The 16023-nt window shown below is 34.3% G+C and overlaps 1 protein-coding gene across 5 annotated transcripts in view; it reads left to right on the forward strand.

Annotated features, from left to right (window-relative positions):
• CACNA2D1 (calcium voltage-gated channel auxiliary subunit alpha2delta 1) overlaps window positions 1-14768 on the forward strand; it is a 356904-nt gene extending 342136 nt beyond the window's left edge. For all 5 annotated transcript variants that reach the window (XM_048933422.1, XM_048933426.1, XM_048933423.1 and 2 more), the window contains 2 exons: window positions 2020-2102; window positions 10237-14768. In XM_048933422.1, coding sequence (XP_048789379.1) covers window positions 2020-2102; window positions 10237-10353 — 200 coding nt within the window. In that variant the 3' untranslated portion in view covers window positions 10354-14768. The remainder of the gene's footprint in view (window positions 1-2019; window positions 2103-10236) is intronic.
• Window positions 14769-16023: the final 1255 nt, after the last annotated feature.

The following is a 16023-nucleotide window of genomic DNA, read 5'->3' on the forward strand; positions in this document are numbered from 1 at the left end:
ACTCGTTGTGGAATCTGCTTTAATCATCAAAGGCTATAGTTTTCCAGCTGGTATCATGGAAATTCTTCAGATCTGGCTGGAGATACAGGATGTACCTGCCAAGCATAGTCCTTGCAGCGCATGCACTGAAACAAAACTCTGGTGAAAAATTGTTCTAAGATGAAACTTTGCCCTGCTCTGTTCACTGCATTAGGTACAGGTAGATAATTGTGATGGAAATGCAGGAAATACAGGTCAGTAGAAATTTGGCAGAGAGTAATCATAGTATATTATTATGACAGAATATGAAACAAATATAAATCTTTTTCCATGTCAGGAAGTTGGTTGAGACAGCATACTTCCATATCTGAAATAAAAACAAATGATGGTAGAGATGACTGTATTTCTTTAGCACAAAAATATGTTCATTCCGACATTCATAAAATGGGAATTCCATCCATGCTTGGTCTGAAAGAGGAAGTTACACTGGGGTGGAAGCAATACTCATGTTGTCACAAAACTATGTAAACACAGCCTAATATTCTAATTGGCTTCAGTCCATGACAGTTTGATTAACTATTGCCACTGTCTGAATTTATGGATAAGACACGCTATAGAAAAACAGAATACATTTGATGGGAAATAGGCACATTATGTGCATTTCCCTGTGGGGATCCAACCTTTCAGAGGGCAGTAAATGACCTCAAATTGCAGTCAGAGCAGTTGGGTGGGCTTGTATTGACTAAATGAACTATTTTATTCTTTGTTTCAACTATGCAGTACTAGACTATCCTCTCTTTTCTATAACTAAGGTACATTGTGAAATGCAGATGTAGCATAACATCGCATAAATAGGCAGAATGACCTTTAGGTGTTATTCAGATGGATATTATTAGGCTCTGATTCCTTCTGGCTGGTACAGCTTTGCTTGTACACGTGGTCATTTAGAGTTCTTCTGTGTTTCGGCTTCCTTTTCACCTGGGCCCCCACAGAGGAGAGGGAAGGGGAATCTGATAACATCTGAATGAGGACAGAAATAGATTCCAGAGCTGTAGAAATAAATTCCCTGTCTTCTTGCCTTCTCTTCCTTTGATCATCTCCTCTTACTCCAGTGAATCTGCTGTAGTACTCCACAGTAGTGCATGAATAGGATTGCTTCAATTTTACATTACATATACTAACATATGTAAAAAATTTGGTGCTCAGTATTTAAAAAAAAAACCAAAATCTAGCATATTGTGTGTACTACGTACAAGGGAAATGATTCAAAAAACCAAAAATATTTAAACCCCACAAAAACAAAAAATGGTAATATTAGCAGGTTCAACAGAAGACTGTTTTCATTGTATTAGTGCCTTTCGAGTGCACTGCAATGATTTCTGTACCTTTTTAGTCTGTGGTAAAAGCGGAGTGTAGTATTTATGCTTAAATATCAGCAAATATGAGTTTCAGAAACATAAACCAATGCACTACCTCACATTTACTACTGAAGGCTACAGTGAGATGATCTTTTCTATGACATTTGGAATAATATAGGTATAGTAAAATAAGTAGTTCTTATAGGCCTTGGCATTACTGCCACAACCTTCACTGCAATCTTCAATTGGTATATGACATTACCTTTCCAGATGGACTTCCTCACTTCTACTGTGCTTATTCATTTCAACCCAAATAATTCAATAGTAACATACACAATTACAACAGAAGGTTTCCCACTTTGTCAAATAATTTCTGCAATAGTAATAGAAGCATCCTTTATTTTTTGCATATTGTTCTGAAATTACTAATTGTTAAAAGTCATGAAGGCTTATTTTCTTTTTTAAAGCAATATTCATTAAAAAAGATAGTTGACATCTATTTTATTGGGATGTTGGTTTAATTTTATTTGGTTTTCTTTCACTTAACTAGGGAACTGTGACAGCTGATTTTAATTGCAATTCTATCTGAATAAAACTTGTCCCTCAAAAGTGAAAACAGAATGTTAATCCTGGTTATGTACAGAGCCCAAAATACAAACATGCTCCTTAACCAGATACACAGATGAAGGGCCAAATCCTTGTGAAATGGTCAAACAGCCCAGATACAGAAAAGGTCCTGATGTCTGTTTTGATGAAGCCAAACAGGTAAAACTGAACTTGCAATACTTTAGCGTATCACTAAAAACAGTTGTAGAGTTGTCCTAGAAGAGAAGGGAAAACTGTATTTAAATGTTCCTTGATGCCTTATAATCTATCTATCTATCACTAAACATACTGTTCACTCTAGACCATAGTCACTCTATTTCAAGTATCCCATGAGTTACATAAAATTAACAGCTGCTTTCTTATCTACCCTTCCTATAACTATAGTACTTTCACACATGATTTCAATGAAAGTAACCTCAGCAAGGATAAAACTGATGGGCTGAGTACAGTGCTAAGGAATTCAGTTTGTCTGTGGATTTGGCAAACAGATGATATTACTGTTATGAACGGATATTTTTATAACAGTATTTACAAATATCATTTGAAGTGTTGTTACATGGTGAAAACCATCTGTTTTGGGATGATGTTCCCTCTAGAAATTCTGCAAGTGTGCATTGACTGTAGGTCAAATTCTGAACAAGTACAAAACTGCATTTCTTTTCTGAAATCAGCAAAGCTATGATGCTTTAGTTCTCCTTGTACTGTATACGTAATTGTAGTTTCGAAGGAAAAAATGATAACTGTCCCAAATATATTATTTATTTTGAATATAATCTCTCCTTCAAAAAGCTTTGTGAAAAAGAACAAATTTAGTTCTGGATATTCAGAATAAACTGCAAAAGAACTTAAAAGGAGAATAGTTGACATCATATAAAAATTAATTTTAAAAAGCATTTGTAATACTTCATCCCATTTTTGCAAAGGAAAGATTGACACTTCTGATGAAGTTAGTTGATTATAACTACTGTGTACCAGGTTTTGATCCAATGATCCAAGTAGGCACAGTGGTTGAGTTGTCTATATATTAAAAAAAAAGTAAAATCCAAACAGTATTCTACACTTTCAATGTATTTTTCTAGTAACAAGATTTAATTTGAATAAAGAAGTCTTGTTAGAGACCAACAAAGCTGAAAACCTGTACAAAAATATTTGTTCGTTGTAAATATTCCATGTCCTTCCAACTATCATGTGTGAAAGTAAAACTCTTGCTCACTAGCTTGATGTGCTAATCAGTGTGTAAGTCATGTGTTTTGTAACAGTGGATTGTTTTGGTTAAGTTCATTTGCAAAATTCGCTGTGAATCTCTTGCTCTTGGGTGGATGCTTTCACATTAACTCTGCTAACTGCCAGCAAACTGCATGATATCTCATCTTGTATGTCTTTTTTTCTGTGTTTTCTTTCTTTTCCTCTACTTGCTACTTTGCCCGTTATTAATAGGATCAGCCTATATGCACAACGAGTCGTGCCTCTGCCATGACGTCTGCTCCTATCTTCATTTTTCTGCAAGTTTTCATGTGGTGTGGATGGTCAGTTACTTTCTCTAATTTTTTGTTTTGTTCTTGGCTTAAAAAAATTAGCAGGCTTTTTCTAGTAGAAAGCATACGAAAGAAAACATAATGAAGCAGGTCTCAAAAGATGCAGTCTGGAGCAAATTACTAATGCAGCATTTAGGGACATTAAATATGAAAAAACTCTGCTTGGAGCCCTATAAATCAGAGTTAGGGAACACAGAGACCTCTCCCATAGCAAATACAAAGACACAGAAACCTTTTGGGCTTATGCAGTTGTCTCTTTGAGACTGCACATGTATCAACTGAGTCAGTGTCATTGTCTTGAAAATATTTTTTTCCTGCCCCTGTTAAAATAAAATAAAATAAAGCTTTCTGCAAAGAAGCAAACAAAGGCACAAGGTAATCAGAAGATACTATGGTACCTGTGAGAATAAAGCTGTACTTGATACCAAAGACAAGTGCTCTGCATATGGAAGTTTTCACCTCATTCAAGTTAACAAAAATGTTAATGATAGAAGGTAACAGTGTGCATTCTTCTGATTAGATGTCGGATTCAGTAAATTCATATTTTTAACTTATTGTGACCTAAATATATATATTGTGACCTATGTATTTAAAATATATATATTTGTTGCCTAAGTAGCGTAAACAATGTCTTTTCTTCTAATGAAATACATGAATACAGCATGTTGACCTAGTGCAGATTTTCCAGTTCAGAATCAAGGCCCTGGAATTTTTGACTGTGTTGTGTTTAATGACATGAGAATTTCCACTACTGCATGGTGACATGTACACAAAAAGAACTGCTGATCTGATGAGAATGAGATTAATGTTGAACTTGTATGCTTCCAGGGTTTCTGATCAATAATATTACTTAGAAAACCACTAGAGGGAGATACTAACATATGTATCAAAGCCAGCTGACAAGTAGAAGTGGAATCTGACAAGTAGCTGACAGGTAGAAGTGTCAGTTTTCAGAGTTAATGTGGTAGAATATAAAAAAATGTAACAAAATAAAACACTCGTAATTATGTATATTCTCTTTATACTTGGGGGAAAATTCAGTTAATATCTCTTGAACATCAGTGAAAAAAAATTAAGTTCTCTTTACTAGCTGTAATGGAGTAATTTTGAAGTTTCATTTTGTGTATTTGAATGATCTAATTTCTAGCCAGCTTGCACAGAGATAGCTGAAGGTTGTAAGGAAGGATAAAGTCCCTTCCCCCAAGGCAGTGGTATTTCACATTCACATCTAGATTAACATCTCATATTCTTACTTGTGCAATTTGCTCTGTAAGTAACCTTATTTTAATTAAAAAGCTACAGTCTAATGTACGTTAGACAAAGGCTCACCTTGAGCTGAGGTCTTTATGCCTGTAAAGATCTTTCTGCTCAAAAAGGTAGACCAAAAGCTTGTAGTTGGAAACTGATGAAGAAACATCATTTTAGCTGATACTTTACTTTCAGAAGAAAGTTATACAAGTAATTTTGTTCATCCATTCTGTTTTTAAGGATCTTGTGACTAAGGTAACAGCTTCTTGCAGGGCATTAATTAAAGTCTCTGAAGTCGCACATATAAAATAGCTGATCAGGTTCAGCTATTTATTTATTTATTTTCCCCCAAAAAATAACAAAATAGTCTTTATCATTCTTTGAATAGCTTGCTCTTACTGGTTTTGTTTGCAATGCCTTAGAATAAAGAGGGTAGAGAAGAGATTGTTAGGCCCTTCTGAGAATGCCTTAATTCCATTAGCTCCCGGGTGTCAGTGGGCATGTTGAGGCTGAAAACCCCAGAAAACTGTATATGTCTTGATGAGGTCTATATGTAGGGAGGTGTAGGTGTAGGTGTATAGATTGGGCAGTATCGTGTGGTAGTCCAGACAAAGGAAGGTAGCAATGTTTATGAAAGACCATGCACTGAAACTTGAAATGACTCTTGAGTACAAGCTGAGGTGTTTTCCATGCAAGAGAAGGGCTTATAATAAAGAGGGCTATATAATAAATATAATATAATAATAAAAATACATATTATACATTTATATATTTATATATATAATAAACATAATATAATAATAAAAAGGGCTAGCTTACAAAAGATATAACATTCAGTAATCATTTGGTATCAAATATCACATTCGAAGATCTTTGGCTGATATCTTAGTTTTTTCCTATTTATAGTCAATGTAACGTAATGGATTCTGACTAACTTTTCATAACAGAGTTCTAGTACTTGAAATGGGTATTGTGTATCTCTAAAGAATTAACAAGAATGCATATAGTCTTAGGTGTGTATATATATGTTTTTCCATGTGTGTATTTAAAATTTTGGACTGGCACTACCTTCCAAGAAATGTTGATATTTATATAGCAATGAATATGTGGTTTTGATACTCAGCAATGAATGTAAGGTTTTATAAAAGCATTCATTTCTGTTTTGCATGTGGTGAATAATTTTCATGGTGTGTGATGTAAAATAACCCCCTCAGGAGTTGTGATAGTAAGGCATGACATGAAAGAGATGACATTTGTATTTGACACTTCACCTCAAGCATAGAGGATTAGGAGAAGGAAATTTCACATGTGATTTATTAATGCAAGAAATTTCTGATGCACTTTTGGTGAAGAGAAACTGGCTGGAGAGAATTCTTTCCAATGAAAGAAATATTCTTACCTGCTGCTTATTTAGGGTTCTTAGGTGTATGTAATAGTGACTAATGTAATGGGTCAGAAAATTTTGGTGAAAATCCTCAGAAAATAGCTGAGTGTCTCACTGTACTGACAGAGGTAAGGAGTGAAAATGATGCTGTTAAAAGAAAGCTTAGATATTATATACAAGCAATCAATAAGTTCTCAACTTTGGCAGGTTTTACTGAATGTAATTGTATTCTCATTGAAATTAATGATAGGATTCCATTTCCATACAGCTCTTGTTTTTGGTGGTTTTTTTTTTTTTTTAATTTATGTAATTATTATTGGACTTCCTCTGCTATTTTTTTTCCCCCCTTATAATTTTCATAAAGTTAAAGCGTACGGTGTGCAGTCCAGGAGGGAAAAAAAACTTCTTTTAGATAGACTTTATTTTCCCTGCCATTATTGCTTTTTATCTTGGGTTAGGACACACAAAGAATAACAGATGCCAGAGAGAATATTTAAAAATTATCCTCATCATAACTGCTTATTTTAGCACTGTAAATCGGTCTACAAAGCTCAGAAATTTAAGATGCAATGCAGATGTAAAAGATGATGGAGCCAAAGTAAATAAACAGGAAAGTTCATTGCATCTTCAAATCTTAGTGTCCTGCTCCAAATTTGGTGAACTTCTGGAGGGAGTTCCCTTGTTTGTTGACCAGAAAGCTTAAGAATTTTGGACTTGTAGAGTGCACTCAAATAGAAAAAAGCTTAAGCCACTATTGTAGAGCTAAATTAGAAAGCTAACTGATGGCAGAGATTGGTCTGGAAATTACTACTATTGATATAATATAATATTGATATAATGTAAGCTCTTTACAGAATGTTTTTTTTTTCCTGAAGAATGTTAATGCTGATTTTTGTTTTGTTCCATTTTGACATCCAAATTTTTTTCAGCTCTGCCAGTGAATGTTATCATTCCTGACGATTTACTAAATTTAATTTGTCTACTTAGATCTGAGTTCCAGTATATTTATTCCAAACTGACCTGATTCCTCTAAAGCTTTTGGTTTAAAGAATGAATTGTGTGTGGTGGGAATCGTGTAAGTGTTCAACCCTTAAAAGCTGACAAAAGAACTCATTAAAATCCTTTGTTATATCTCCTGTAATCTCCAACTTTCCTATTTACACCTCAGTTATCAAGCAGTTTCACTAACCCAGATTTACATTGTGCTTTTAATTTATCCAAAACTTTTTACCTTTGTATTTAGCTTTTTACCTTTGTATTTAGCACATGTATATTTCATTCCTTAAAGGTTGATCTTTTCCCTATGACAGCCTGCTCAATCTCTCCCCTGATTTATACAAGATTTTTTTGATTTTTTGTTATTTCTTTTTTTGTCATTTTGGGGTTTGTTTTGCTTTTGTTCTTTTTGTTGATGTTTTAGTTGTTTGTTTTAGTTGTAACATTCACTTAACCTGGACATCTAATGCAAAATTTCTAAATAGCCTTTTGTATCCATGTTAAAAGTCTTTTTGGGCTGCTGATTCTATGCTATTTCCTGCTTTTTTCCTTCTTTCTTTCTTTCCTTCTTTCTTTCTTTCTTTCTTTCCTTCTTTCTTTCTTTCCTTCCTTCTTTCTTTCTTTCCTTCCTTCTTTCTTTCTTTCTTTCTTTCTTTCTTTCTTTCTTTCTTTCTTTCTTTCTTTCTTTCTTTCTTTCTTTCTTTCTTCCTTTCTTCCTTTCTTCCTTTCTTCCTTTCTTCCTTTCTTCCTTTCTTCCTTTCTTCCTTTCTTCCTTTCTTCCTTTCTTCCTTTCTTCCTTTCTTCCTTTCTTCCTCTCTTTCTCTCTTTCTCTCTTTCTTTCTCTCTTTCTTTCTCTCTTTCTCTCTTTCTCTCTTTCTTTCTCTTTCTTTCTCTCTTTCTCTCTCTTTATTTCTCTCTCTCTCTCTTTTTCTCTTTCTTTCTTTCTTTCTTTCTTTCTTTCTTTCTTTCTTTCTTTCTTTCTTTCTTTCTTTCTTTCTTTCTTTCTTTCTTTCTTTCTTTCTTTCTTTCTTATCTGAAAGTGGGTTTGTTGTCTTTTTTATGACTTTTTAAACTGTGATTTGTAGTTTTCACAGAGTTCCCTTCCTTGAATCCTTTGTGTTGGATTTTTTTGGCCTGATGTTTCACACAATAATGCTAAGTCCATCTGCGCTGTGGTCTACACTGCTACTAGACCTATACTATAGTTGTAGAGAGCAGCACACTACAAAGAATGTGAAAGCGGTCCCATGTACAACTGACTGAATGACTCATCCAAGAAACCATCATTTATCATATCTAAAAATGTGATTTTTTTTCTTAATAGTGCATTGATCCAATCTCTGTATTGCCTCTCACTATTCCATGATTGATTTTGTTACAGTCATCAGGTGGTCAGCAATGCAATACTAGTATTAAGTTTCTATTATTAGACTCTAAAATGTTGTACCCACAAAGATTTCATCACACTTTCTTTTCCCTTAATATTTTTGCCTCATCACAGTTTCTATTATCCTTAACATAACATCACTGTGATTGAATGTCCCATATTGCCCTTCTGACCAAGTTGGTAGCCAGTAATGCTCTCTAGTACTGGTTATTTTCCTTCCACCACGTCTAACTAATTATTATTGTCTTGGAGTAGTTAATTGATACCTTGTCTTCATGATTCCACCTTAATTTTATGCTTCTTGCAATGCTGTAGTAACACTTAAAAGTTTTGCTCGAGGCTGTGCTGGTAAACAGAAAGTGTTTTAATGAGCCTTCTGTATTTATTTTGACTATTTATTTCCCCATTGGCTTTTCTGAGGCATATTAATTATTAGTTAAATCTGTCTCAGAGGCATGTCAGTCTTGTTCCATACTCATTAGACTTCCTCATCTTTCTGTTTAAAAGATGTTCTTCTTGCAACCTTTTTAATTTTTGTGCCAGCAGCTGGACTGCATTACAAATAAGGTGCAGTCTGTCCTTCCTGGACATGTTGTTCCTGTTGAAGAATCTTACCCAGTTCCTGAGAGGAACTATCTCCCTTCCTGCTTATACTGTTATCTTGTCTTTGAAGACTGTGAATTCTTTGGGTTGAATATAAAGGGGAAGTGTCTTTTCAAGCTACTGGAGTAGAATGCCATGAAAACAAGTGGAAGAATAAATATTTTCAGCCTTTATAGCTACCTATCAATCCGGAACTTGGTGAACAAAGTAGTGCAAGGAATGGCTGAAATATTTCCCTGCATTTTTAGATAGCTGAACATTGGTTTCTTCTATGTATCTCTTGAGAAGCGAGAAAGTTTACACCTTCTTGTATGTTACAGAATCCAGAACAAGTATGAAATGTATTTCAACCAGAATAGCAAATTAAATCTTGATGTGAAAGATACTGAGCATGACAGGCAAGGTGAGACTGAATAACAGAAGTTAGTGGTTAAGAAGAAGAAGAAGGGAAGACCTGTGATTGCTCTACGGCATAAGGAGTAGTTAAGTCCACTGATGCATATCAAATCAGTAAAGCTTGGAGCGAGTTCTAAAATTGGAGCCTGTCTTGTTTACAGACTGCACAGAAGTTACAAAACAAACAATAGAAAATGTATTTCAGAACTCGGAAAAAGAAAGGATTTTCCTTCCTTTTGATCATATATTCACCTGCAGAGCATATTTTTTTAATATGTAATCATGTTGAGGTAATGGGCGTGACCAGTCTGATATTTGTTTTCTTATCTTGAAAAGTTATGGGTTTTTCTCATCTTTTGTAAAGCAATGCTCCAATTCTGCGAATTGATGTAATTTTATGGATACAGATATGGATTTCTGGGGCTCCCATATTCCATAGCATTTCTTATTTGTTTATGTAAGCATCCTATCTAATTTATAAATGACTGCAGTAAGCCTTGTAAGTGATGAATTTTCCCATGTCTAAGGGTAATGTGGTAATGTCATTCTTTGCATCAAAAATCAGACAAAATTTCTAGAATTATTTTGTTATTCATTTAGGGATTTTTAGACATAATAATGTACTTAAGATCAAAAATTATGTCTCAAGGATAGTTCAGAATGCTGAAGAGTAAAGTTTAGATTACTCCTCTGGAAATTTAGGTGTAATTAATGTTATTCATTTATTTTTTTCCTTGTCAACAGGAAGATTCGGCTGACTGTGGTGGTGCCTCTGGTCTGAGTCCATCACTGTGGTCTATGGTAGGAATTCAGTTGGTCCTGCTTTGGCTCTTATCTGGCAGCAGACACTACCAGTTATGACCTTGCTAAAACAAAACCTGCATAACTTAATCAAGATCCGGCCAAATGATAGCCTCAGTTCCATTTTAAAAAGGGTCAGCTATTCAGACAGAAGCAGAACAGCAACGTTCATGTCTGGTTATCACGCGTTGTGAGATTCATAAAGGCACTCAAAGTGGCTGCATATTGGAGTGTCAATCCTTAAACGTATGTGAATGCTGCATCATCTCTGCCACCCGAACAGAATTCCATACATCCTTCATTGGGGAATCTAAGATTTTTTTCATTCATTTGTTGTTGTAATCTTGATGACTTCATGTAAAAGGGCTCCCCTGACCATAGCTTATGTATATGATTTTCATTTATTTTAAGCTTTGGATTTCTTGAAGATTTATATTCTTTTACATGAACATTTATTTATGAAAGAAAAAAGGAAAAAAAAGAGAGTATACTCCCCTGTATACATTGCTAGCACCACGATGGCTGCTTTGAACATCAAGTTCATCCAAACTGTTTGAGTGAAATGAAAATGTTGGCTAGTCTTCATCAGAAGCTCAGTATGATTGAAATGCTTTTGAGTGGTTTATTCTTCCTAAGTTAATCAGAACAGGTAGCTGGCAATATTTAGGTGGGCTCATAATTTGTTAGTTTAGAGAAAAGAATGGAAAAAGGAGGAAATTACTATTTTTAAAAATATAAAGATGCTTGAGAGTGTAATTTAAAAACAATTATTTTAATCTTGGTGTCATCTTTTATCAGAAGAATAATAATTTCTATTTACTATTCACCTCCTTTTCACAATGACAGATATACATATAAGGTAGTCAAGTCCTTCAAAGATTGAAAAAAAGACTTGTGAATACTAACAAAAAAAAAAGTACATGTGATATTTGAATGTTGGTTTCCAAGGGTATTTTGCATGATGATGATGATTCTGCATTTTTAAGTTAGTTTTCTTTGATGGTAGAGTGTAGTCCATTGCAAAGGTAACTGAGTGGTTCTTTTATTGTGTGAGAAACTGAACATTGCAATGTGTTGCAATCAATTCATATTAAATTATATTATGAAATAGAGCTCTGAATATACTGTGCAATGAAAAGCTGAGAAAATAGGGTAAATTTAGCTATCATAATGAAAAGGTTGAGTTGGATTTTTTTACATAATAGTGATCTCACATTAAAACCTGTGTACAGATATTTTAAGTATATAAAAAAATCAGATTTTGCATATTTATTTTTGAAAGTATATGTTCACTAAGGTTCATATCAGGTTCCTCCTTTGTTTGCTTTAAAATTCATCCAGACTATTAAAATTATACTGTTGCTATTTGTTATTGAAAATAACAAAATTAACAGCAAAATTACCTGGTTTCTGAGATTGGGAAAAATCTAAACAAATGGGGAGCCTTGAATCTGTATGTATGCACATTGATACTTGATTGTGAATAATAATTTTAGAAGTTGTTTTTATACAACCTCATTTGTGATACAGATTGGTGCAGTAAATTGCAATATTACAGTGTATCATAGTGTTGATGCAAAATATGGTTTGTGCTTTTTTCTAGTTTTCAGAACTAAACAGTATTGCAAGACAGCTAAACCAATGAATGTGCAACTCTGCTGATATTGTATACTTCTGCTAAAAACTGCAATATGCAAATATTAACATGGTACAATATACTAGCTCTGTAAAAACTTAAGAAAATTCAAAGCATTGGTATGTGTTTGCTGGCAATTGATTGATATAATTTTGATCATGTCAAAAGCTTAAAGAAACAATTGGGCATGCATTACTACCCTATGAAACATGAAGAAGTTACTCAAAGCCATGGCATGGCTTAAAAGATCAGATGTCTAATTGTACCCACGGCTGGTTTGTTGTTTTCCTCATGAACCTTGGCTCCAGCAATGTATTTTCTCATCTTTGGAAGTACAATGAGTGAAAACAGTAAAAACTGACCTTCTGTTCAGTAATAAATTTTAGCTTTTAAAAAATACCTCTTGTACAGTCATGGGGTCTAAATTACAGTCAACTCTGTTGGATGACTTCAGGTCCTCCTCAAGGAAGGTGAGCTAATGTTAATGCTATGAGTAAAGGTAATCTTGCAACCCTTCTTCCAGTTATATTACTGCACTTCTTATTAAAAACAAAACAACAACAACAAAAAAACAATAATAATAATTGCTTGAGTTTTTCTAATCCTTAAACTCTATTCTGCATATTTTCCGTAACATGGTCTAATGAAATCATATGAAGGAACAAGGTTTGTAGGATTAAGCCAATTCTTAATAAGCTCATTTGCTTTTACTTTAAGATTAGCTAAAATACACATTACTATGCATCTTGCTCTTTTAATTTCTTGAATGATTGCCAGTATAAGAAGTGCTATACATTTTTCACTGAGCTACCGAAAAGAAACCCTTCATGGAAAAGTTACATTACTGAGATGTTAGAATAATTTGGTTATACGAGCGACTCTTATTCTGAGGTAGTTAATAAACATTTGATGAGGGTCTGTAGGAAGGAAGAAAGATAGTACAAACTGTAATGCCACAGAAACCAAGTGGGGTTTTTGATCTCATTCCACTTCCCTTAGAGAGCTTGCATATAAAAAGGAGGGAGAAGTCCATGCAGTGCAGACACATTATCCTTTTGGGGCTATCCAGAGAGGGAAATACTCTTTGTTCCTCTCCTCTGCCCCTCTCTAGGACGTGAAGAATCATTTCTTTATATAGACCTAGCCTTTTAGCCATTAAACCTGTCTGATAGAAAACTCAGGATTTTGGTTGTATGGAATCGACTTATCTATAACATACAAAGCACCAGAACACCAGAAAGCAAATGCAATGTGAATGTTAGCTATCTCAAAGTGTGAAGAACAGTCTGTTAGAAATATCTTCCATGAAAAACTAATTCTTACGCAGAAGAATATCCTTACTCTCACATAATGTGTAGTAGTCAACTTCTCTTTGTAAGAAAAGAAACTTGATCTTGGGCTTGAAATTGAAACATTTTCAAACTACAATATGCTGTAAAAAGTTTTTTTGAAGTCACATAATAAACTATGTTGGTATTTGCTCAGATCCTTTAAATAGCACTAAGGGACAGAGATAAACTGCTGTTTTCATTTGCACAGAAGTCATGTGGCCTACTGTACGTCTGATAAAAACCACCATTAAAGTTCTCACAGTGTGGTACTGTACAAGTGTGATCCGAAGACTTAACATGAAAGGCTTCTTCTTTTCTTTCCCTTTTGTTTGTTTAAACAACCAGCATTACTGCCAAGACACTAACCGTGGTCCATATTTGTATCAGGTTTTTAACATGACATAGCAGGTTTGATTGACAAGATTTTTAGGTCCTGTATCATTAAGACTTTAGTATGATATTTTTCATGTTTCTAATGCTTGAGGCTTTACTGCTTGACAAAAAAAAAAAAAAAAAAAAAAAAAAAAAAAAAAAAAAAGTGTTGCTGCCATTTGTAATTTTTCCTATAATATTCCTTTTACTAACTTTAAAACTGGCCTTACTGGGTTCAAATAGGCAGTATCCCTTTTAAGTGACCTTTGCAACCCAAGTGTTACTTGCTGCAGTTGAGAGTTTTTGGTATCACTGAAGAGACATTAAGAACTTTTTTTTTCCCATCAACATGTAAGCTCAGAAAGTGTGCTTAGTATCTCTTAATTTCAAAATACAACCTCAGTCTCACTGGTCCTAAAAATTCAGATGCTAGTACACTGGTTATAAGAGGTATATTAATGCCTACAAAGCACTGCAGTGCTCTCTGATGGTTTTTAGAATGTCGACTGAAGGTGAAATCTTAATCACTCTTTAGGTGAAATTTTACCCTAGCTTCATCAGACATCTGAGCCTTTTAAAAAGGCCAGATTTTTTTTTCTTCCATACCACAATGTTAATATTGTTAATAATCATTGTACACTACTGTAAAAAGATTAAAACAAAGTGTCTGAAAACAATTCAAGAGTTTTGAAAAGTTAGCCTAACCTTCCTAGCTACTTGCATCTGTACTGTTTATGGTTTAAAAGAAAAATACCATCTTGAAGAAATAATTTCACTGAAGCTAAAAGAGTACTGTTGTTCAGATGCCATGAAAATGCGATTGTGATCTGACAAAGCTGTCTTCTCTTCTTGTGTTGTATGGAATGTCTGGATCATGCTTTCTGGGATATTTTTATTGAAATGCTCAGTGTGCGTTTCTCCAAAAAAGGCTTGCTTGCTCTTACAAGGCAAAGCAAGTCTTTCTCCCTTTTATTGTGTTCTCTTGACACTTTTGTGGAACTTGACAAGCCTGGAAAAATAAATTTTTGTAAAAATTTGTACAATAATGTTATAAAAAGTTTATAATCCTAGAACTGTTGTGTTAATTCTTGTGCAAAAACAGTATATTCAGAATAAAAATTTATCATTTAAAATCAGCAACTACTTTGATTTTTCACTCTGTATAATAAAAACATGTAATAGCGCCTACATACATAGCTAAATAATAGGTCTGAGTTTGCGACATAATTGCACAGAAGACAGAGAGATTTTCCAAAGCATAGACTGTGACTTAACCAGTTTATACTGGGGATCAAAGGAGGATGTGCAGTAAACCCTCATTTCTGCGTTAGTTATGACTTTGAAAATTTTGGAAAGTTTTTTTTTTTCTTTTTTTTCTTCCAAAAACTAACCAATGAAAACTGAGAATCTGTAAAGCAGTCAGTACAATAACAGTCTATAAAGCATCTGAAGTTACCCTGTTGTTCTGAAACAATTGCTTTTGGAAGGACTGTCATTTACTAACTTGTAAACACTGATGAAGTCCAAGAGTTCATTCACATCCAGAAGCAGACTAAACTCAGATGGCAACTGCCCAAGTTGTTGCCCCACCTCTGACAAAGATCACTGCTTGATTTATGAATCAGCTTCTGTACTGCTGCAGTTCTCAGCTAAACATCAAATTCAAGTGGATCTATGCACCTTAATAAACTGGCGTGAAATGTTGAGGAGTTGCTTCACTGTTTTTCAGTGTGCTGAGACTGGCAACCTCCATCAGGAGGGCAGGGCGGATGGTAACTGCTTTAGAAGTCTGATTTTAATCCTTTGCTGTGTATGTGTCAAAGCCCAAAAAGAATGGCAGTCATAAATTACAGCTGAATTTAGCGAATCCCCAAGGAGTCAGATAAGAGAGAAAGAAATCAAATGCAGATTCTAATGCTGCAAAGTATCAGATCACCCATGTGGAAATGCTACAAGGAAGCACATGACACTGCAGATCAACATCCAGAGATTACTGGCCTCAACTAGATTAAACACTGCCATGTAACGACATGATTACCCCCACATGCTGAATTAATTGTAACATGTTCTCTGTATGCCATTGAGAATCAAAAATAAAGAAACCCCCAAATCCCTTCCCAGTACATTTTTAATTTTAATTCCTTATTACAGTACTCTATTCATTCAACACCAGGAACCAGTTCTTTCAGAAAACAGAGGCTTTGTTTATTTCTTTGTTTGTTTCTCCCATTTCTGGAATTTACAAGCAGATCAATTTGGGAATGCCTGCATTGCAGTGAGATATTCTCTATTAGTCCCCACTGCAAATCAAGCCAGAATACACTTTGTCATATTGTATCAGTCTGAGAGATGACTTCATATTGTCCAATATAGAATGATTGCTGCTAACTA

Source organism: Lagopus muta, chromosome 1, assembly GCF_023343835.1.
Source record: "Lagopus muta isolate bLagMut1 chromosome 1, bLagMut1 primary, whole genome shotgun sequence".
NCBI lineage: Eukaryota > Metazoa > Chordata > Aves > Galliformes > Phasianidae > Lagopus > Lagopus muta.